Source organism: Balaenoptera physalus (assembly GCF_965194825.1).
Source record: "Balaenoptera physalus genome assembly, chromosome: X".
Classification (NCBI taxonomy): domain Eukaryota; kingdom Metazoa; phylum Chordata; class Mammalia; order Artiodactyla; family Balaenopteridae; genus Balaenoptera; species Balaenoptera physalus.
In genome coordinates, this window is record NC_138903.1 from 108635277 (window position 1) to 108660644 (window position 25368).

Consider the following 25368-nt stretch of genomic DNA (forward strand, 5'->3'; position numbering starts at 1 on the left):
TCCCTGGTGGCGCAGTGGTTAAGAACCCGCCTGCCGGTGCAGGGGACACGGGTTTGAGCCCTGGTACAGGAAGATCCCACATGCCGCGGAGCAACTAAGCCTGGGCACCACAACTACTGAGCCTGCGCTCTAGAGCCTGCGAGCCACAACTACTGAGCCTGCGTGGCACACCTACTGAAGCCCGTGCGCCTAGAGCCCATGCTCCGCAATGAGAAACCACCACAATGAGAAGCCCGCGCACTGCAATGAAGAGTAGCCCAGGCTCGCCGCAACTAGAGAAAGCCCGCGTGCAGCAGTTGGGTCTTCACCCAACGAAGCCAAAGATAAATAAAATAAATAAATTAATTTTGAAAAAAAAAAAAGAAAAAAAATTTTATTTATTTGGCTGCCCTGGGTCTTAGTTGCAGCATGTGGGATCTTTTAGTTGTGGCATGCGGGCTCTTAGTTGTAACATGCATGTGGGATCTAGTTCCCTGACCAGGGATCGAACCCGGGCTCCCTGCATTGGGAGTGCAGAGTCTTAACCACTGGGCCACCAGGGAAGTCCAACAGTAAGTATGTATTTATTGCATATTGCTAATGTCTAGTTATCTAAATAATACATTAGAATACTTGGTTTAAATTTATCTAGATGTAAATTTTAATAACTTGGGGTTTTACAGCAAGAAGTTTAATTTTTTCATGTAAAGTTGAGAAAACAGGAAGAGAGAACCATTGGACTAGAAAATTCTGAGCTAGGAATTCATGTGTTCTCATTCTCTTGACTAGTTTCCTTTCAATTTTACTGTCTTCAGATGCTCTTGAAATAAAGTTAAACACTTGAATGTGTTAAATATGCCTATCATATTTTGTCACACTTCTATTTTTTTTTAAGATTTTATTTATTATTTATTTATCTTATTTATTTTTGGCTGTGTTGGGTCTTAGTTGCGGCATGCAGGATCTTCGTTGAGGCATGTGGGATCTTTCGTTGTGGTGCGTGGGTTTCTCTTTAATTGTGGCGTGCAGGTTTTCTCTCTCTGGTTGTGGCGTGCAGGCTCCAGGGCGCGTGGGCTCTGTAGTTGCGGCGCACGGGTTCCAGAGTGCATGGGCTCTGTAGTTTGCGGCACGCAGGCTCTAGTTGAGGTGCGAGAGCTCAGTAGTTGTGGCGTGCTCATTGCCCCTTGGCATGTGGGATCTTAGTTCACTGACCAGGGATCAAACCTGTGTCCCCTGCATTGTAAGGCAGATTCTTTACCACTGGACCACCAGGGAAGTCCCTTGTCACACTTTTAGAAATTAGTATTTACTGAAACTTATCTGTAAACAATCTGAATTTAAAACGTATTCTATTATGTTAAAATGTAAAAGTGATGGAATTCACTTTTTTCCATTTTAAAAAGATGTGATGATATATATAAGATTTACCATTTAAACATACTTAAGAGTACAGATCAGTGGAATTAAGTACATTCATATTGTTGTGCAGCCATCACCATTATCCATCTCCAGAACCTTTTTTATCTTCCCATACTGATACTCTGTAGACGACTGCCAAGTGTGATTTTAAGTCATATTGTCTACTCTTTATCTCTGAATTTGATTATTTTAGGTACCTCATATAAGTGGAATTATACAATATTTGCCCTTTTGTAGCAGGCTTATTTCACTTAGCATAATGTCTTCAGAGTTCATCCATGTTAGGTTATGTATCAGAATTTTATTCCTTTTGGAGACTCAGTATATTCCATTGTATGTATAACACATTTTATTTATTCATTCATCTATTAATGGACATTTAGGTTGTTAACATGATCCAAATAATTGCAAAAGGGCCTTTTCAAAAAAAAATCATAGCATGCTAATTCTGATGCTCGTATGTATGGAAAAGTCATCATGTAAGAGTAGCCAGCAAAATTCTGATAAAAACTAATGAGAGATGACTACCCGGTATGATTTTAAGTCATATTGTAAAACCACAGTAACTTTTATTATTATTATTAATTTTAAAAATTGAACTATAGTTGATTTACAGTGTTGTGTTAATTTCAGGTGTACAGCAAAGTGTTTCAGTTATACATATATATAGTAGGTCCTTGCTGGTTATCTGTTTTATACATAGCAGTGTGTATATGTTAATCCCAAACTCCTAATTTATCCCTCCCTCCCCCTACCATAGTAACTTTTAAATTTTGGCACTGGTATGTGAGTAGACAGAAATCAGTGGCACTGAATAAAGAATAGAGACAAACTTAACTGCATCCAGGAACCTAGTGTAGGGTAAGGGTTGTTTCCTATCAGAAAATAAATGGTTTTGTGACAGGTTCTGTTTGGGGGGAAATTAAATTGGATTCATATTTTGACCTTATATAGAAATGATTTCCAGGTGGATGAAATGTTTAAATGTAGATAAATGAGACCATTAAAGTGCTAGATGAAAACTTAGGGGAGGATTAAACATTTATATTTTATATGTAAACTGAGCAATATCTTTCTGAGCATGACATAAAACCTAGACATTAAAAAAAATACTGAATTTTAACTACATGAAAAACTAGAAGAAAAAAAGACTAGAAATGTGTATATGACATAAAATATAAACAAACTCAGAAAACAAATGACAGACTGGGCAAAATATTTGCATCATAGGAGTCACTTTCAATAAATCAATAACAAGAACAGAAACCCAATAGGAAAAGAGTCAAAAGTTAGGAACCACATCATTGACAGAAAAGAAAATAAAAATTTAAACATATGAAAAGATGTTTAGCCGTACTTAGAGACATGTATATTAAAATGAGACCATCTTTTACCTATTTCTTGACAAAGATACAAAATGTGTTTGGTAATACACTATGTTGGTAAGGCTATGCAAAAACAGACCCTTATACGTTACTGATGGGACTATGAATTGGTAGAACCTCTTTGGAGCAAAGCTTGGCAGTATCTATTCAAAATATAAAATGCTTACATTCTCTAACATAGTACTATTTGTAATAGAATTTTGGAAATATTCTAGATGATTATTAATAGAGGAAGAATTAAATTGATATATAATAACTAATAGAAGCACCTCATAGGGGTTACCTCATTTAATGCAGCAGTCCTCTGTGAGGAGCATGGTTGTTAACCCCATTTATATGAAATGGACTACATTGCAGTCATTAAAAAGAAGGCAGCTCTACCTCAAAATTTAAATTAGGTGGTTGGGATTAATATATACACACTACTATATATAAAATAGATAATCAACAAGGACATACTGTATAGCACAGGGAACTTTGCTCAGCACTCTGTAATAACCTATATGGGAAAAGAATCTGAAAAAGAATAGATATATGTATATGTATAACTAAATCACTTTGCTGTACACCTGAAACTAACACAACATAGTAAATCTACTATACTCCAATATAAAATAAAAATTAAATTTAAAAAAATCAAAAAAAAAGAAGGCAGCTCTAGATACACTGACATTTTCTGAGAATTCACTTAACTGGGGGGATTTTGAGCAGTCTTAACAATTGCATTTTTCTTTAATTCTTAATTGGATTTAAAAATTATAAATTGGGGCTTCCCTGGTGGCGCAGTGGTTGAGAATCTGCCTGCCAATGCAGGGGACACGGGTTCGAGCCCTGGTCTGGGAAGATCCCACATGCCGCAGAGCAACTGGGCCCGTGAGCCACAACTACTGAGCCTGCGCGTCTGGAGCCTGTGCTCCGCAACAAGAGAGGCCGCGACAGTGAGAGGCCTGCGCACCGTGATGAAGAGTGGCCCCCGCTCGCCGCAACTAGAGAAAAGCCCTCGCACAGAAACGAAGACCCAACACAGCCAAAATAAATAAATAGCGTTCCCTTAAAAAAAAAATTATTTGCACATGTTATAAAAATATTGAAAGAATCCTGAAGTAAATAAGAAAATAATAGTGCTCTACTTATACTGTTGCATTTTTCTTTAATTGGATTTAAAAATTATAAATTATTATATGCATGTTATAAAAATATTGAAAGAATCCTGAAGTAAATAAGAAAATAATAGTATCCTACTTATATTTCTACAGCTTCTCCCCTCTTCCTCCGTAATACCCTGTGGACATCTTTTTTTGTTGTTTCTGGTATTTTAATGAAGGGTAATGGCCATTTTTGTTGATTCAGCCATGTATATACCTAATAACTGAAACTTGTCAGGAACATTCCTTATTGGTTAAAATGAGTGAACTACTACACATTTACTATAGTTTCACAGATTTGATTCAATATATATGTATATGTATATATTTTATTATAAGATGGCACAAGTGGTTTTTCCAAAAATGATCCAGTATTACACATCGAGTTAATTTAAATTAAAGTGCTTTTGAAACTTTTAACATTTTGGTTTCATTTTTCTCAAAAAGAAGTAATATTTCCTTAGACATCAGACTTCTGGAAACCTTGTGCACAGCAGAAAACCAAAAAGGATCTGAGCTCCTGAACTAACCATCTACTATCCTTAGGCTTTTTTCTCTGATGGTGGTCCTATGATTCCTAATTTACATGTAGTGGTAAAAACCTAGATTGTTTATCTCACAGTAGACTAAAAGCATATTAGGAGGGAAAGAGGTGCCAGAGGTCAGGACTTCAAATGCAGAGTCCCACTATGGAAGAACCCAACAAGGTTTACCCTGGGGTACTGTGGTTGATGGGCCTAATAATGACTTTGATTTACCAAGATTTTGTTAGGTTTATTTTGTTCTTTTAAAATAAGGTCAGTCAAATGAGCACTGCATTTTAGTAAGATTTTTTTAATGATACATTGTAAAGGTCTTTGGCACTTAAATTTTAATTATTTGCTAAAATGCTTTTGCATTGCCTTATATGGTGTTTAGTACATGGTGAATGAAGTATTATTCTTCATTGTAAGATAACTGGGGTGTTAGTATATTTTAATGTTGCAATATTGTCTCTTTCCTTAATATTACTATGAAATACATGCAAAATGTTCTCTGTGATTATTAACTCTAAGCTCTTAGCATACCACCACTTTTTTTCCTACGTTAGTTTATATTATTTTGTCTTCATTTCCCTTTAGCATATTTGTCACATTGTTATTTCTCTTAGTATATGTTTCATTATACTCGGTATTCACTCTAATTTTACCTCCCATTGATCGTAGGTGTTAACAAAATACTCAGCTGTTTTGTCAGGGGATGCTTTTACTGATAGACGATAATCAAATAAGGTTGATTTCTTCTTTCAACAGAACTTCTTAATGAAGGTTTTTTTTTTTAAACACAAGTTTAAAAGTGAAAGTGTACTATTTTTTAATGTATGAATATGAATTTTTGTAATCAGTATGCTTAAAATTACAACATTACTTTGAAAACTGCTATTGCTTATTTCTTTTTAGGAGTAGTGAAGAAGTTCTTACTGCAGAAGATTGTGAAAATGTCTATCATCTGGTTTATTCAGCTCATCGGCCAGTAGCAGTAGCAGCTGGAGAATTTCTCTACAAAAAGTAAATCTGTATTTCTGTTGTTCATTTTTCTAAAGTATACTTTAATGGAAGTAATTTATTGTGTTATAATTTATATTAAAAAATATATAAATATAACTTATTAAAAATTATTCAGTACAGGTCTTAAGCCTATTTTTACATTACAAAAAATTTTTCAAAATAATAAAAGGTTTTACTTCGAGTACTTTGATAACAGTTTGATATAAGAACCACAAGAATCCTTTAGTCTCTTTACTTTTATGTTGCTGTTTAACACCTCAGATTAGGTAGTATAGATAGTGTGAATATCTAATCACCGAAAATATTTAGCAAATGTTATGTAATGGCTTTTAAAGAGAACAATTTGAACCACATGGACTAAACTGTAAGATTTTAAGATTGTAAAATCTTAAAAATTTTATTAAAATGCTCATTTGGGGTGAAGCATTTATTAGAAAGAGTACATGATGTAAAACATTTACACTACAGTTTTCTATTCATTGTTATCCATTGATAACTTTTGTTGTTTATAAGGAAGAATGATCATGATACCCGTAGAAAGAGGCCACTGAGTTCAGACTTTGGGATAAATTGTTCAAGAAGGATAGAAGGAAAAGATGTCATTTTTAAAGAGAAGAATGTTTATTATAGATTTATGTGCATAAATGGTATAGGTTAGTCATTGTGATACTTCTATAAAAAGAAATGCTTGCTTAAAATTCAGTAAGGGTTTTAAAAAGAAATAATTCACAATGCAACTAACTTGAGAAGTTAATTTAAAAGGATTTAGAAGTACCACCAAGTGTGAAATGAAAAAGGTTTATAGCAATTACTTAGTATAAAGTTGGAAAATACTGTACCTACCCAGCTCCCATGTACTCCTTTGTTAAATGCTTAAATATGGAATTCAGACAGTTTTTTTAAATTAGGAAATTTTTGTTTGTTTTAAAAGTAAGTATTTTGCATTTATCATAGGCTCTTCAGTCGTCGAGATCCAGAGGAGGACGGAATGATGAAAAGAAGGGGACGACAAGGTCCAAATGCCAACCTTGTTAAGACATTGGTTTTTTTCTTTCTGGAAAGTGAGGTTAGTTGATGTTGTTCATGTTATACTTATGTTCAAAACAATTTGGAGGTGGGGTTCAAATGATGTAAATCTTAAAATCTTCCAAATATCACAATGAGTGTTGGATAAAATAGAGTTCTACCAATTCCACACCAAAAAAAATTTTTTTCTATGTTAGTAAGATACTCAAATAGTATATTTATATGTAGTGCTAAGAGCATGAATTTTGGAGCCAGAAAGACCTGATTACCGATTGGGCTTCCCTACTTATTATTTGTATAACTTTGATTCAGTTACTTAATCTTTCAAAGCCCATTTTCCTTATAAAAATGTGGATAATAATTTCTTAGATAACGCCGAGATAATCCATGTAAAACTATTAGCACAGACCTAGCATTTTGTTAGTTCTCAATATTTGGTACCTGTGATTATTATTGTTGTTGCAGATACAGATTTACATTTAACATCAGCTCTTTTAGGTCTCCGTTAGGTTGAAAACCTACCTGTTCACCAGAATTTGAGAGGGCCCAACATACATTTTTAGTATATGTGTATTATTTAATCAGTGTTAGGGCCTTTTAATTAGATTTTCTAATTGTTTCTATATATAGAAATACAGTTGGTTTTTGCATATTGACCTCTTATCTGCAATTTTGCTAAATTCACTTTTTAAAGTAAGCTTTTAATAAAATTCTTAGTATTTTCTATAATATACAATCAACTCATTTGCAAATAATGATGATTTTACTTCTTCCTTTCCTACATTTATGCCATTTTTTCCCCAGCCTTACTGTACTGGCTAGGACATCCAGTAGAATGTTGAATAGAAGTGGTGAGAGTGGATAGCTTTGGATTGTTCCTGATCTTAGGGGAAAAGCATCCAATATTTCAACATTAATTACGTTGTTAGTTATAGGTGTTGTGTAGCTACCTATTATATGGAGGATGTTTCCTCCTATACCTTTTTTTGCTGAGAAGTTTTATTTATTTATTTATTTATTTATTTTTGGCTGTGTTGGGTCTTCGTTTCTGTGCGAGGGCTTTCTCTAGTTGTGGCGAGTGGGGGCCACTCTTCATCGCGGTGCGTGGGCCTCTCACTGTCGCGGCCTCTCTTGTTGCGGAGCACAGGCTCCAGACGCGCAGGCTCAGTAGTTGTGGCTCACGGGCCTAGTTGCTCCGTGGCATGTGGGATCTTCCCAGACCAGGGCTCGAACCCGTGCCCCCTGCATTGGCAGGCAGATTCTCAACCACTGCGCCACCAGGGAAGCCCGAGAAGTTTTTTTTAATTTTATTGAAATACAGTTGATTTATAGTGTTGTGTTTAATTTCTCCTCTGCAGCAAAGTGACTCAGTTATACATATGTATATTCTTCTTCATATTTTTTTGTTATGGTTTATCACAGGATACTGACTATAGGTCCCTTGCTGTAGTATGACCTTGTTGTTTATCCATTTTATACATAATAGTTTGCATCTGCTAATATCCCAGGCTCCCAGTCCTTCCCTCCCTCCCCCACCTCCCCTCCCCCTTGGCAACCACAAGCCTGTTCTCTATATCTGTAAGTCTGTTTTTGTTTCACAGATACGTTCATTTGTGTCGTATTTTAGATTCCACATATAAGTGATATCATATGGTATTTGTCTTTCTCTTTCTGACTGACTTTGCTTAGTATGATAATCTCTAGGTCCATCCATGTTGCTGCAAATGGCATTATGTTGTTCTTTTTTGTGACTGAGTAATATTCCATTGTATGTATGTGTGTATACACACACACACACATATCTTTCTCTCTCTTTTTTTTTTTTTTTTTGGGCTGCCCCACAGGGCTTGCAGGATCTTAGTTTCCTGACCAGGGATCGAACCCATGCCCCCTGTAGTGGAAGCGTGGAGTCTTTTTTTTTTTTTTTAACATCTTTATTGGAGTATAATTGCTTTACAATAGTGTGTTAGTTTCTGCTTTATAACAAAGTTAATCAGCTATACATATATCCCCATACCTCTTCCCTCTTGCATCTCCCTCCCTCCCACCCTCCCTATCACACCCCCTCTATGTGGTCACAAAGCACCGAGCTGATTCCCTGTGCTATGCGGCTGCTTCCCACTAGGTATCGGTTTTACATTTGGCAGTGTATATATGTCCTTGCCACTCTCTCACTTTGTCCCAGCTTACCCTTCCCCCTCCTCGTGTCCTCAAGTCCATTCTCTAGTAGGTCTGCGTCTTTATTCCCGTCCTGTCCCTAGGTTCTTCATGACCTTTTGTTTTGTTTTGTTTTGTTTAGATTCCGTATATATGTGGTTAGCGTATGGTATTTGTTTTTCTTTTTCTGACTTACTTCACTCTGTATGACAGACTCTAGGTCCATCCACCTCACTACAAATAACTCAATTTCGTTTCTTTTTATGGCTGAGTAATATTCCATTGTATATATGTACCACATCTTCTTTATCCATTCATCTGTTGATACCACATCTTCTTTATCCATTCATCTGTCAGTGGACATTTAGGTTGTTTCCATGTCTTTGCTATTGTAAATAGTGCTGCTATGAACATAGGGGTGCATGTATCTTTTCAAATTATAGTTTTGTCTGGGTATATGCCCAGGAGTGGAATTGCTGGATCATATGGCAACTCTATTTTTAGTCTTTTGAGGAACCTCCATACTGTTTTACATAGTGGCTGCACCAGTTTACATTCCCACCAGCAGTGTTAAGAGGGATCCCTTTTCTCCCCGCCCTCTCCAGCATTTATTATTTGTAGACTTTTTAATGATGGCCATTCTTACTGATGTGAGGGGATACCTCATTGTAGTTTTGATTTGCATTTCTCTAATAATTAGCGATGTTGAACATCTTTTCATGTGCCTATTGGCCATCTGTATGTCTTCTTTAGAGAAATGTCTATTTAGGTCTTCCACCCATTTTTTGATTGGGTTGTTTGTTTGATATTGAGTTGTATGAACTGTTTGTATATTTTGGAAATTAAGCCCTTTTCAGTCGCATCATTTGCTAATATTTTCTCCCAGTCTGTAGGATGTCTTTTTGTTTTGTTTATGGGTTCCTTTGCTTGCAAAAGCTTATAAGTTTGATTAGGTCCCGTTGTTTATTTTTACTTTTATTCCTATTGCCTTAGGAGACTGAAACATTGGTGCAATTTATGTCAGAATGTTTTGCCTGTGTTTCTCTTCTAGGAGTTTTATGGTGTCTTGTCTTATATTTAAGTCTTTAAGCCATTTTGAGTTTATTTTTGTGTATGGTGTGAGGGTGTGTTCTAGCTTCATTGATTTACATGTGGCTGTCTAGCTTTCCCAACACCACTTGCTGAAGAGACTGTCTCTTCCCCATTGTATATTCTTGTCTCCTTTGTCAAAGATTAATTATCCATAGGTGTGTGGGTGCTGAGACGTTTTATCATGAACGGATGTTGAATTCTGTCCAATGCTTTTTTCTTCATCCCTTGAGATGATTATTTTATCTTTCATTACATTAATGTGATGAATTATGTTGATTGTTGTTTTGAATGTTGAATCAACCTTGCATTCCTAGGATAACCCCTACTTGGTCATGATCTGTTATACTTTTTATATATTGCTGGTTTTAGTTTGCAAATTTTTTGAGAACATTTCCTCCATGTTCATGCGGGGTGTTGGTATATATATATATTTAATTGTAATGTCTTTGATGGGTTTCGGTATCATGGTAATGCTTGTCCCCTAAAATGAGTTGGGAAGCTGTAGAACCTTTTTAAGCTTCACAGAATGAAGAGAAATGATTTAGTTATATATTGAATTGATAAGTAATCATGTATTTTGTATTTTAAGTAATCGTTACAACTCCCATTAAGTTACAATAAATTTGTAGTATATTTTATAACTGAGAGTAGTTCACCCGTGTAATACAGTTGGCCCCCCATATCTGTGGGTTCTGCATCTGTGGATTCAACCAACAGGGGATTCAACCAACAGTGGGTTGAAAATATTTTTTGAAAAACTCCGGAAAGTTCCAAGAAGCGAAACTTGAATTTGCCATATACTGGCAACTATTTACATAGCATTTACATTGTATTAGGTATTATAAGTAATCTAGAGATGATTTAAAGTATATGGAAGGATGAGTGTAGGTTATGTGCAGATACTACACCATTTTATATAAGGAACTTGAGCATCCTCGGAGAATCTGACGAGGGGTCCTGGAACCAATCCTCCTTAGATACAGAAGGATGACTGTATTGAGTCAGGTACTAAATATGCATGCATATAGTCTCTTCAAAAATAATTTTCATGTGAATGATTTAATGATTATTGTGAGAAATGTTACTACCTAGCAGGGTTTACTTATACATAGCAAAGCTAAGGCAGTTCTTCTCTGTCCTTTCTTCCATTTGACCTCAAAAAACAAATTGTTGTTTGAGTTTGCACATGGTGTCAACAAAGCTTCCATTCTTTTGATTAAGGCTAGTATGATATTTGTCTAAGAGCACATTGCTCTTTTTAAATTTTAGTTACATGAGCACGCAGCATACCTTGTGGATAGCATGTGGGACTGTGCTACTGAGCTGCTGAAAGACTGGGAATGTATGAATAGCTTGTTGCTGGAGGAGCCACTTAGTGGAGAGGAAGGTAAGGATGTTTAATTATGGTATTTTTGTTGTTAGATAATTTTGAAAATAGAGTTTACTTATTCCATTTCTTTATCTTTTAGCATTAAAATAATGATTCAAAGTCTTGGAATAATTTTGTTTTCATACACATGAATATTATGTAGAAAGATGTAGTTGCTGTCAATATTCCTTATTTTGTTTTATTATATTTTATTTTTTTGTATCTGTTCATATTTTCATTTCTCAAATTGTGGAGCAGTGTTTTACAGATTTGTAATGCTTAGGAAGGTTTAACTTGTTCTGATCCTTTTTGTGATATAGTAATGGGATTTTCTTTAGTACATTAGGTCAGATTCTGTCACAGGCAGAAGGAACTGTTATGTAATATTATAAATGGCATATAAAGAAAAGAAATAGGTTAACTTTCTGATTTTTTTTTTTCAGCGCTAACGGACAGACAAGAGAGTGCTCTGATTGAAATAATGCTTTGTACCATTAGACAAGCTGCTGAATGTCATCCTCCTGTGGGGAGAGGGACAGGAAAAAGGGTATGCCAACATATTTTCAGTATTCTAAATTATATGTCTCTTTTTCAATATCTTTTTTAAAGTTCTTATTTGTAACCATATAATCAAATTTTTGAATCTTAAATTTTATTTTTCAGGCGATCTTTGCTTATAAATATGTGTTAGAAGTAAATTTTAAAGCATTAGCAATTTGCGAAATCCATGTTCCTTCCATAAGATACTTTGTTAGTTAACTACAGGAGATGCAGTGGTTGACAGTAACTACAGGAGATACAGTGGTTGACAGTCCCTGCCTTTAAGACCGCATGTTGTGCAACATTTTAGAATGGTGTATTTGTCTGTTTTGGTTTATTTATAGATTTGCTTTCTTTTTCTTTTAATAAAAGTTAGAAATAAAAACAGGATAATCATTCATTAAAATGGGGGAAATTCCTATTTCCTGGGATTTGATTTTAATGCATTATTTCAAAGTTCACATATATTTGTATTGTAGACCAAAGTTGCACAGGCTTTCAAACTTTGTGAAGCACAAAAATACATTTTTATATTGTGACCTAGTACACATCTATATATATGTGTTTGTGTATAACTGAAACAATTTCATCAAACAATACTGCAACTTATGTGATGCATTCTATTTTGTCGTGGTTTTTTTTTTTCTTATTTTTCTAATTGCTGGTCGTTACTTATGTTGAATTCATAACTCATGGATCATGGCACAACTTATAGTAGACTGAAATCCTACTCAATCCTATTATTATATAAGCTCCTAAACTACATTTCCTAACTGCTTCTCCTTTCATCCAAAGGTAGAGTTAGTTAATCTAACTGGGTATTGATTTTGTCTCTAGACCTATTCAAAGTGTTGCTATTTTTTAAAAATATAATGTGCAAGCTATTCTCTTTGTTACTTTTGGGTTTCAAGTTTTATAGTAGAAATTCTTGCATCCATCATTTAAAATGTCATTTCATTACTTATTTTGGATATCTTAACTTAAAGTTGAGCACCTAACAGTGTCAGTGGGCTTATTAATAAATACTTAGAAACTTTGTTGTGTTACCTTAGGTGCTAACAGCAAAGGAGAAGAAGACCCAGTTGGATGATAGGACAAAAATCACTGAACTTTTTGCTGTGGCCCTTCCTCAGTTATTAGCTAAAGTAAGTTTGTGTCAGTATCAGGAGTGTTGCTAAGAAATTACAAGTTTTGTTTGGAAGTGCCACACAGAATTTTGCACTTATCATAATATTTACTTACCATTATTGTGATGTCTTTGACATGATTTTCTTTTTTTTTTTTATTTCGAAGTACTCTGTAGATGCTGAAAAGGTGACTAACTTGTTGCAATTGCCACAATACTTTGATTTGGAAATATATACCACTGGACGATTAGAAAAGGTATGGTGTTTCTGTGTATAAAAAACGTTGGAGAAAAATTGTTAACTTAGTTCATCCCATCATATTGTTTATTTATATTTTTTGAAATATGTTTTTGTAACTTTTAATGTAAAAGGAAACCTGTATCTTGTATGCCATATATATTTTAGATAAGGTGGATTTAGAGAATGGCAGTAATGAGGTTTCCCTTTGATTCATGCCCATATCTGTACCATCATTGCTAGCCATTATGTGACTATATCACTGATCATTTATGGAGATTAGGGGTGGGTAACTGGATAATAACAATTGCAAAATGAAAGCAGCTAATATCCATTGAATACATTTACTGTGTTCCAGGAACATATGTATTTATGTGTATTAACATCTCACCAAGGCCCTGTGAGATAGGTAATATTATTCCTGTTGAAGTTGGGGAAATAAGTTTGGGTGGGTCAGTGCATTTATTATGACTAGAAGAACTTAATGTATGCCCTACTGGTTGTAAAGTTACTGTGTTTGAAGCTTTTCATCCCGGTTGTGTAGTCATTTTATGCCTATCATATATACCTTAGTTTTAATGAAGAAAACTTTGATTTTGCAGCATTTGGATGCCTTATTACGACAGATCCGGAATATTGTAGAGAAGCACACAGATACTGATGTTTTGGAAGCGTGTTCTAAAACTTATCACGCACTCTGTAATGAAGAGTTCACAATTTTCAACAGAGTAGATATTTCAAGAAGTCAACTGATAGACGAGTTGGCTGATAAATTTAACCGGCTTCTTGAAGATTTTCTGCAAGAGGTATATATTACAAGTATTTTGTCAGCTGTGCCCCACTGCGCACCCCCCACCCCACCCCCCGGAACCAAATTAGTCACCAGTCTTGGTGATAATCCCTAGCAGTATGTTGAAAAGTCATTCAGACTTTTTGTTCTATGATTCATCGTGATACTATTATTCATCCACCAAAATAGGAAGGTGGCAAGAATCTGCAACTAAGAGAAGGTGAAAGCAAAGCTAACATCTTTCCCCTTTTTTTAATTTAAAGAAATGATCTGGGAAGTTTCCAGGGTTTAGTTGAACAAGAGGCTGTTAGGGAACAGGGTGTTAACAGAACAGAAAAGTTGAGCTAGACTGTGGCCATGTAACCTCAAAAATTAGGGTGTTTCTTAACATTTTGGAAGTTTATTTATGGTCTTTTATATTATAAAGCCTTGATAAATTATAGCCACTGTCGATTTTGTTGTTTTGTTGTTCTGTTGTATTTCCAAAGAGGCTTAAGTGTGGTAGTCAAATACACTTGTATTTTTATTGTGATTTTTATCTTTTCTGGAAAGGTACACTTAACAGGTTAATTGATTTGCATAAAGTAAAAAGTTGTGATTCTCAAATTAATGCATTTAGCCTTTTCCACATCACTTTGGTCATTAATGCTGCAAAAATGATATGGACTTTTGTAATTTCCAGTTATTTTGTTTAGCAGTTACTTCTTAAACTTTCTTATTTCTGTGTATAACATTTCATGCTTACTATGTTTTGCTTAATTGGAGGTTTGTGCAAATATGTTGATGTACAATGATCACATTCTTAAAAATTGTAATGGCTCTACTCTTAGCCGGATATGATTCTGATTAGGACAAGTTAATTTAAAATCAAGCTATGGTTTGTTAATTAAGTTTAATTACTTACCTTGTATAAAAATTGATGGTGAAAAACAAGCATTTTTTTGAGAGACCTGGGGTTTAATACAGTAAGTTCGATAGTATTTTTAAAAATTTGTAAGTTTCTTATAGTGAGACTCATAAAATTTTCAAAAACTTAAGTTACTCTAAATTGGAAAGTTGATACCCAGAAAAAGGATTAGTATATCTAGTCCTTATGCAGAGGATTTTTTCCAAATTAATTTTAATTGGTCTGATATATCTTTCTTGAGCACTATGTTTCATTTACTTAGTAGATTTTGTCCTTTAGGTATTATCTTTTATGATCTCTTGCTTGTCCTCTAATATATTTCTCTTTATTGTCCCAATGCATTTATTACGGTGAAAGAGTAGATGTCTTCATTGTTTTGTGTCAAGATCACTTAAAGGAAAAAAGGAGAATGTCATTCAGTTTTTCTCTCTTGGGTATAATGTATCCGTTATAACAACTCTGTGTTGACCCATTATTCTGGCCACCTTGCTTTAAATTTGGCCAGGTCTAAGTATTGAATGACAGAGTTATTTTGTGGTTTTTAATTAGGTTATTCTTTATTTTCAAGGTGTGGAAATCACCAATGTGATAGCCTAAGATTTTTCACTTTTGTGGTTATTAATGTTTAATATGATATAATTAACATTCATAGGGTGAAGAACCTGATGAAGATGATGCATATCAGGTATTGTCAACATTGAAGAGAATCACTGCTTTTCATAAGTAAGTTGAATCTTAAAGTTTCTGATTTCTTAAAACTGTAGCAAAATCAGAACCAACTTGCATGTTTTGGGATTATAGTGTCAAATTTTTTGCTGGATTTCTTGTGCTTTTGGGGAAAAAGTACTTGATAGAGTCATGTTGTGAATCGGGGAACAACAAATTATCAACTAATATACTTTTTAAAAATACACATTTTTTTTGTTGTTCTTGTGGGCGCATGTTAGAAAGTTTACTACATTTTACTTTAATAGTATTCTGTTAACAGTCAAGTCCAGAACAAATGTGGTTAAGCTTAACTTTTTAATGTAACTTAATTCTTTTTTACAGTGCCCATGATCTTTCAAAGTGGGATTTGTTTGCTTGTAATTACAAACTATTGAAAACCGGAATTGAAAATGGAGACATGCCTGAACAGGTTTTTATTTATTTACATGTTACATATTTAACTTTGAGAAAGAAGACTTTTGACGTTTAAAATTTAACTGTGTTCTCTTTGTTCTTTTATAGATTGTTATTCACGCACTGCAATGCACTCACTATGTAATCCTTTGGCAGCTTGCAAAGATAACTGAAAGCAGCTCTACAAAGGTTTGTGGTGGTTCAGTGGCGTCTTTATTAAATAGCATTAACTTTTCAGCAAACTTAAACATAAGACATTTCAATAAAATCTTGATTATTTCTAATCTACTATTTAGGCATGTGTACTTTTAAAAACAGTTATTTGTAGTTTGATGTATATTCAGTGAAAGAACATATGTTTTGTTTAGGGTATGATTCTAAATTTTAAAAATCACATTTCTACGTGGCATAATTTATGGATTTCCATATCATTCTCAAAAGTGCTGGGTACATAAAGAACTACAGATTTTGTAAATCATGACCAAGAGCCTTTGAAACTTACAGATACAGCTATTGGGTTATATAAATTAATTATTACAAACCACCTGTCCCTAGATCTTATGCCTTGTATTGTTTTGGGATCTCCTTATTCATACTCAGGATCTCTGTACTGATGTTCCAAATTCATGATAAATCACTTTCTGGTTGAGTGTAATGTGCCAGCTACTAGGTCATAGAACTTTCGAATTTTTATCTGTAATGGTAATCCTTGATGTGTTTAGTAATTGAACTAAACAGTACTGCCTTTTTCATTTGTAAATTAGAAACTTAAACTTCGTACTTGTAGTAGTAGATGTTGCCTTAAATATTATTTGGCACCATTGTAAGGCAATTATACTGCAATAAAGATGTTTAAATAAATAAATAAATAAATAAATTATACTCAGAAAAAAAAATATTATTTGGGCACATTTTTATAAATATTAAGTAATTTCTGTAAGCTATAGAATTAGCTGTTCATAGTTATTTTCCTCAAAAAGGAATCCTCTTGATGATCAGTTTGTTTTGCATAAAATCACAGAATAATTTTAGAATTTTTTTGAGGTTTTTAAGCACAAGATGCAATTATATCTACAAATGGATATTTTCCCCCTTGAAAAGACAATGTAGTACTGTTGTTAAAATAGTGTACTTTTTGTCAGACACCCAAAAAGTTTAATTCAATATCAAGCTTGTAGTAGGAACAGTGACTGTATTAGCAAATATGATTGCTCACCTAAATCAAAATCATTGAGTTAAAAATTAACATGGGAAAAAAGGTAATACTTTTAGTAGAGGAAAGAGGGTAAAAATGGTTATTAAATGCAAAAATTATTTCTACTGAAGCTTGGTTGAGTTTTCTTCACCAAATCAATCTCTAAGTTAAACCTGTTTTTATTTAACTTGTCTATTACATATACCAAATGTGTACTGATACTCTATCGCTTGGCATCCAGTATCAGGAGACAGGCCAGAGGTTATGCCTTAAATAAATTAGTGTGGCTGATCTTTATAAAGTAGTTTTCTTTTTTTTTTTTTTAAAGGAATTCCTTTATTTTTATTATTTATTTATTTATTTATTTATTTTCGGCTGTGTTGGGTCTTCATTTCTGTGCGAGGGCTTTCTCCAGTTGCGGCAAGCGGGGGCCACTCTTCATCGCTGTGCGCGGGCCTTTCACCATCGCAGCCTCTCTCGTTGCGGAGCACAAGCTCCAGACACACAGGCTCAGTAGTTGTGGCTCACGGGCCCAGTTGCTCCGTGGCACGTGGGATCTTCCCAGACCAGGGCTCGAACCCGTGTCCCCTGCACCGGCAGGCAGACTCTCAACCACTGCGCCACCAGGGAAGCCCCTATAAAGTAGTTTTCTATTTTAAAGTAACTGGTGTAAATATTTAGAAAAAGAGAAAAAATTCTAAAAAAAATTTAGAAAAAGAAAAAAAAGATTCATCCTTTTAGTGTAGGTTTATGAGACACTTAAAATTTTTTTTTTCTTAAGTGGAGTAATACCACAAAACTAATTTTTCTTTGGTCCCTCTCTGTTTTTAAAAAGCACAACCACTATCCTACAAATGAAAAATGAAACATGCTGTCCCTTTTTTATCATTTATTTTATTCCATTCATCAGTCGGCCACCCATCAAATTACAAAGCGAGGATGGAACATAAATCTTTACTTGTTAAGCATTCTGAGGTAGTGGATTTATATGGATAGCCATATATAGTCATATAAGTTTTCTCATTCTAAAGGACCCAGATCATGTAGGATATTATCCGTTAATATACCTGGTATTTTTTTTTTTTGATAAAATTTTATTCTTATATACAGATGCTTTTTCTATGTGATGATATTTGGCTTTGAGTGAATAGTCTAACACTCAGCTTTGTGAAAACATATATTTACTACACTACCAGTATTTATATATTCATTAATGATATGCATGTACTAATAGTCTGAGGATTTTAAGTACTAGGCCTACAATATTAAGTACATAGTAAATTAAATGTATTACAGAATGAACAGAGAAATGGAAATTGAAAAAGGCTGAGTTAAAGATGATATAAACAATATTTTTAAATGTCAGCTAATTATCATGAATATACCTGGTGTTTTTAAGGCTGCAATTTGTTGAGATTTTAAAAGTGGTTTTTGTTTTCCTTTTTGATAAATAATAAAGAATTTAAATCTAATGTACAAGCAGAGTTAATAACATAGTTAAATATATGGTGATGTTTTATGTAATTTAAAATATCTTAAATACTGAATGAGTTTTTAATACAGTATTTTAAAATGCTCATGTTAAATTTTTTCAAGGAGGACTTGCTGCGTTTAAAGAAACAGATGAGGGTATTCTGTCAGATATGTCAGCATTACCTGACCAACGTGAATACCACCGTTAAAGAACAGGTTAGTAATTACTATAGATAGCAGTCTTTTGTAAGCAACCCTGAATAAATATCTGAACTAATATAGAAAATTTAAGAAATACTGAAATTGGGCAAAGTAGAAATATCTTGTATCTGTATATATACCATGCTCAAAAAATAGATTAACATTAATTCCATGTGGAGCATTATAGATTACCCTCATGTTGCAGTTATTCTGTGTTATTGTTTCTTTATGCCACACATGGTAAACAGACCCATATATACAAAGTAGGTGTATGCAGTTACATAAATTATTCCTGAAAGCAACAAGTATAACAGGTATGCCTCAGGGAGGAAAGGTCCATCTGGTTTAGTTATCTCTGAGAGTATTATCAGATGTTGGCATTCCTGCCCATCCCAATTGTGTGGGTTATTTTTTCTTGTGTGGACTTTGAAATAAAAATTTTAATCACTTCCGTCTTCAGAGTGTTACCTTCCCACCACATATGCCCTCTTGATTCCATTGCTGCCAAGCTTCTCAATCTGGAAATACATTGTTACTTGGTGCCATGGGTAGTTTTCCCATCTGTAAAATAACTTCTGATCCTGGGACCAAAAGCCTATTTAGTTTTGAACTGTAACAATAAAGGACTTGGGACATTTTCTTCTCTACAATTCAGATAAGAGGGACAAACTTTCAGAAGGTAGTAAAATGAGTTTATAGTTAATGTCTTAGAATAGAATTTCAATGAAGTATACACTGATCCAAACTTAATATATGAAGTATTACTTGATATATTTTCATAGGCCACCAAGATACTCAGCTTAATATTCCATATTTCTTACAGTGTTAGCACATAATTCCTTATGGGTTATTGTGTGTAATCTCCTTTATATATAATCTGTTGTTCAGGCCTTGGAGATTAATTATTTGGTCATTAAATAGCCTGTGTATTAGTCTTCCTAACAGCTTCCAGGAATATGTCCTGGTTAGCTCACAAGACCTGTCAGTTCACCTAATTAGTAAATGTCACCATGCTTATCACTGTGTATCCTTACTGTGTATGTTGCAAAAGCTTTTGTAAACTCAGATATCTTGATAGGTATAAATTATTACTATAGTAGTAAAATGAGAGGAAGAGACCAAAAGAAGAGGTAAAAGCATAGAGAAAAAATAAATGTGGTTAGTTCCAAAAAGGCAAAGCTATTATTAAAATCTGCTTTGAGCTCTATATTATAATCTGTCCTTCTAGTAGTAGTCTTCCATTAAATGTAATTTTCTGTTGACTTTGTGATCACAAAATTTTATTTTCCTTATCCCTTCCCAACAAATAATTAAATTTTTTCCAGTTACCTTCTGACTACCTTTACCAGTGTTTGACTCTATTTAAAACTCCTGGCAGAGTTTTTATAAAGCTCCTCAAGATATAACTTCATCCAAAAAAAAAAAGATATAACTTCAGCTTTATTGCTTTATTTATTTATTTGTTTGTTTGCTTATTTATTTATTTAGCTGTGCCAGGTCTTAGTTGTGTCACGTGGGATCTTTAGTTGTGGCATACGAACTCTTAGTTGCGACATGCAGGATCTAGTTCCCTGACCAGGGATCGAACCCAGACCCCCTGCATTGGGAGCATGGAGTCTTAGCCACTGGACCACCAGGGAAGTCCCACTTCAGCCTTATGTTTATTATACTGTCAGGTTTGCCTGATGATTAGTAAGCAGACCTACACTTGGTTATGTTTTTTTTACTTAATCATCACATATACTGACAATGAGAGTGCTTAAAAAGTCCTATAGATTTTGTGATCTCTCTTCTAAGAGATCTTCTAGGAGATATTCATCTTCTTGGTATAAGTGTTTTTCTTCCATAGAAGAAAAGAATGGTACCAGGTTTATACATTATTTGATATTTGAGAATGTATACCATGAGACAGTGTGGTGTAGTGTAAAGGGTGGGGTTTGGAGTCAGAAAACCTGAGATCGAGTCCTGATTGCATGTTTTGATGATGTTAACATATTGTACAAATCACTTAAAAAATTAAAAGAAAATTGCTGAAAACTAAAAAGAATATTTGTGAAATTATCTTGCAGTTAGTAAATCACAATGCAAATATCAGTAGTTATTGTTGAAAAAATTATACTCTTCACCTTTAAAATCTTAGGAAAATACTAGACATGGCTTTTTCTTGTGAGTTTCAAATATAGAAAGTTGGATTTTATTTCCACATTAAATATGTAAGTTACTTGCGGCAGTTCGTGAGAAAATTTGGTTTATGGCATGCTATCCTTTTTTTTTTTATTTTTTTTTTATTTTTTTTTATACTAGGCCTTCACTATTCTATGTGATATTTTGATGATCTTCAGCCATCAGATTATGTCAGGAGGGCGTGACATGTTAGAGCCATTAGTTTACACCCCTGATTCTTCATTGCAGTCTGAGTTGCTCAGCTTTATTCTGGATCATGTCTTCATTGAACAGGATGATGACAATAACAGTGCAGGTAATTTTATTGCCATCTTTTTGTTAAATCTGTGTATCTACTATAAATCAAATTTAATTAACAGCAATGTAAAGTGTTACACTACTGTTTGATATTTTATTCTTAAAATGTGAAACACAGGTACATTTTCCAGTGCAATTTGTGTTCATTGCTTGTAACATTGTAAAGACAATGTGGTATCACAGAGTATAGGCTTTGGAATCAAATCTTTGTTTCTCACTAGTTGTGAGCTTGTTTTTCTAATTTGTAGCTACCTTACAGAACTGTACAAGTTAATTAAATTGAGCAAAGTGACTAGTATAGTGCCTGGGCATGTAGTAGGTAGGTACTCAACAAAATTTACTTCTCTTTGCCCTTAATCATTGGTAATACCAATATTCAAGTAATCAGAGCAGGATAAAGTATTTCTATAAATGACCTTTTTGTTGTATACTTTCATAGCATAATTTTTCTGTAGAAGTCTGGGGCAGTATAGAATGTTACAGGTAAATAATCAAACCAGCCTTGCCTAGTGTTAAGTTACTCTTCGCACCCTAATTGCATACACAGATGCCTTACTTGAACAAGAAATCGTGGAAAAACAGTATTTGGTGACTTCTTCTGGGGTGTTTTTTTTTTTTTTCCAATTTGAAGTTAAACTTGAAGGATATATAACATCAGTATGTGTATGTCCATACATAAACTGACACATCACTGCAAAGCTTTAACTATATATAATTCTAGACATGGCTTGTAGCTTATTTTTTATCAATAGAGAGCTTTGTTCTCAAGTATTAAAAACTTAACCAGAACAGAATTGAGAAACCTAAGTAGCCAAAACAGATATCAAAATCCATGTACTAAAGTTTATATACTTAGAATTTTCCACCATTCACTTTCAGCTCTTGGTTTAGTTACACTTTATTTTTAACATTCATTTGACATTTATTGGTCAGCAGGCAGTATACTAGATGCTATGAATATAAAAAAAATGAGACATGGTCTTTTCCTTTAAGAATTTAATTCAAGTGGAAAAGACGTATCTAAAAACAAGTAATTATAATGTAACTTGATAAGTAATAGAGGTAGGTACAAAGTGTTGTGGGCATGTAGAGGAAGTTCTAACTGTTCTGTAGGAGTCAAAACACCATTGAAATAAGCTAACATCAGAAATGGATCCTAAAAGATGAGTAGGAGTTTTTAAAACTTCTATAGGAAAACATAGTTATATTCCCAAAACTGATACAAAATTGGTTTTGGTCTATAACCCTTTTGTTAGTTGGGGACTACCTCAACTTCATTTAGATCATAGGAAATAGGAATGAGAATAAGCTTGCCAATACTCCTAAATTTTCTGGGAGCTTCCTGGAATTACACTTTGTCTTACCTCCTTGGACTTCGTGTTTTTCTATTTCCACTTTAAAAATGAAGTGTATTCCAGTTCTATGGAAAAGAATAAAATGTAACACATTTGTATATACCAACCACCAGCATTTGTCAAATTTTGCTCTGTTTCAGATTTGTTTTTTAAAGGAATAGATAGATACAAAAGAAGCCCTTGTTTGTATCCCTCCCCATCCCATTATTCTTTTTCCCTAGAGATAACTGCTATCCTGAATTTGCTGTTTATCATGCCTTTGCATTTTAATTTTATTTTACTAGGAATTTATGTATCTTTTAACAATATAAAGTTTATTTTCTGTTGCTAGCTTCCACATAAATGGTATCATGTTGAACATTTTATTTTTCATCTTGCTTTTTTGAGTTAACATTATTTGTGAAATTTGTCAGTATTGACATGTGGTTATAGCTTATTCATCCTGACTGCTGAATATTATGTCATATGAATTAACCACACTTTATCCATTTTCATATTGACGAACATTTAGGTTGTTTCCATCTTTTCTCCTATTATAAATAGTGTTACAAAAATGTTCTTATACTCATCTCCTTGAGCACATGTGCAAATGCTTTACTAGTGTACAGGCATACCTCCTTTTATTGCACTTCGTAGATACTGTGTATTTTTACAAATTGAAGGTTTGTGACAACCCTTCACACATGTCTATGGGTGCCATTTTTCCAACAGCATTTGTTCTCTTCATGTTTCTGTGTCTTTTTTTTGGTAATTCTTGCAACATTTCAAACTTTTCCATTATTATATTTGTCATGGTGATCTGTGATCAGTGATCTTTGATGTTACTACTACAACTCGCATGAAAGCTTAGATGATTAGCATTTTTTTAGCAATGAAGTGTTTAATTAACATATGTACATGTTTTTAGACATAATGCTATTGCACACTTTGTAAGACTACAGTATAGTGTAAACAGAACTTTTATATGAACTGGGAAACCAAAAAATTCATGTGACTCATTGTAGTATTCCCTTTATTGCAGTGGTCTAATCAAACCTGCAATATCTCCGAGGTGTGCCTGTATACCTGAGTGGCATTGCTAGATTACATAGTCTGTGTGCATCTTAAACTTGACCACAAGTTGCCAAATTATTTTCCAAAGTGGTTTTATTATTTTATCCTCCCACCAGCTGCATATGATAGTTTCCATTGCTTTTCATACTCATCTAACCCCTGGTATTGTAGACCCATGGTTATTTGATTTGTTAGCCCACATCAGACTAGAAGGGGAGAATAAAATAGGGAATGCTTCTAGAGGCACTGGCAACACATAATAATAATGGTAACTGACATTGTGAAAGGCCCAGTGTGTTAGACACTTCTCTAACATTCTTTAATCCCCACAAGAGAAAACGGTGGCTAATTTTTGATAAGTAAGAAGTGAAGAAACCTAAAAATCAGGGCTCAAAAAACTCTTAATATCTGGGTAACTTAGTCTGTAGGGGGAATAAGTCTGTATCCCTCTAGTTCCTGAGAACAGTACCAAACAATGATTGGAAACAATATTGTATAGAAATCCATTATAATCACAGAGTCATTAAGAAAAAGTTAGCTTGTATGTTCAGTGTACTCTTTTAAAAGAATGAACAGTACGTTTTAGGTGTCTAAGCAAATGACTTTGGCATTCTGGAATAGGCACTTTTGATAACAGAAACTTTTCGGATGGTCTGTCTTAAATTCCTATTCTTAAAATTTGGTTTTTACTTACTAGCAGTTATCAAGGATTATCAGAGACAGGGTGAAATAAATACTTGTTTAAAAAGAGTTCTTATTTTATACACAGTATTTTTTATGTAAGTAATTTCATTTGTAAAATTTGTCAAGAGGAAAATTCTTTGCATAGCTTTTTATGTAAAAGGCTTCATTACAATTTTATGCACAGTATCAAATAATTTGAAAATCCTTTGGCAATACTTGGAGGCTGTAATCCAGCTTTCTCAACTGTGAATTTGGAAATAATTTTGTCCCTTTGATAACTGAATATCAAGATCTCACATAATGGATCAGAGCAGATATATGTGAAGTTACCTTAAAAAGACAGAATGGTTTCTAGGCCAGTCTAACTGAATATCTGTAATATGTATAAAGGAAGTATCTGTCAATAAAAGTTGGGTTTGAGGTTGGGTGGGGTCATCTTTAGAAGGGATAGGAGAATTTCTGAGGTTGTCTGCCCCTAGGGAAGAAAGAGCCTTACCCAGCAGATACTGAATATGCAGGTCTCATCGTCAAACTATCCTGCTAGGGAAGTAGATTAATGTGTTAGGCAAGCTTAGCCTGATTTCACTAAACATCAGTTCCTCTCACTCACTCCACTTGTTCCTGTTCCATGTTCACTAAACAGCCTTCTGATTTGACGTCACAAAAATTTTGTGTATTGGAATAAGTGGGCTGGTCATTCATGAAGATATTGAGTGATTATAATTTTTATTTTATTTAAATGTTTTTTCCCTAATTTTTCAAATTCTCCAAAATAAAGATGTTTTATATTGAATTTGATATACACACACACACACATACACACGCACGCGCGCGCGCACACACACACACGCATAAGGCTGAAGTAAAATACAGATGGCTTAACGTTGGAAACCTTTTTCCCCAGATGGTCAGCAGGAAGATGAAGCCAGTAAAATTGAAGCTCTGCACAAAAGGAGAAATTTACTTGCAGCATTTTGTAAGCTAATTGTATATACTGTGGTGGAGATGAATACAGCTGCAGATATCTTTAAGCAGTATATGAAGGTAAAGTTGAAAAATGGATAGCGAGATATTTTCACGTCGC

At 33.9% G+C, this 25368-nt stretch overlaps 1 protein-coding gene across 6 annotated transcripts in view; it reads left to right on the forward strand.

The window, feature by feature from the left end:
- The window catches only part of STAG2 (STAG2 cohesin complex component), a 117977-nt gene that overhangs the window by 69178 nt on the left and 23431 nt on the right, over positions 1 to 25368 (forward strand). For all 6 annotated transcript variants that reach the window (XM_082446800.1, XM_082446804.1, XM_082446803.1 and 3 more), the window contains 13 exons: positions 5368 to 5475; positions 6430 to 6541; positions 11020 to 11137; positions 11563 to 11666; positions 12712 to 12804; positions 12953 to 13042; positions 13626 to 13829; positions 15373 to 15443; positions 15771 to 15858; positions 15951 to 16031; positions 18634 to 18726; positions 21016 to 21190; positions 25189 to 25328. In XM_082446800.1, the coding sequence (XP_082302926.1) occupies positions 5368 to 5475; positions 6430 to 6541; positions 11020 to 11137; positions 11563 to 11666; positions 12712 to 12804; positions 12953 to 13042; positions 13626 to 13829; positions 15373 to 15443; positions 15771 to 15858; positions 15951 to 16031; positions 18634 to 18726; positions 21016 to 21190; positions 25189 to 25328 (1477 nt within the window). The remainder of the gene's footprint in view (positions 1 to 5367; positions 5476 to 6429; positions 6542 to 11019; positions 11138 to 11562; positions 11667 to 12711; positions 12805 to 12952; positions 13043 to 13625; positions 13830 to 15372; positions 15444 to 15770; positions 15859 to 15950; positions 16032 to 18633; positions 18727 to 21015; positions 21191 to 25188; positions 25329 to 25368) is intronic.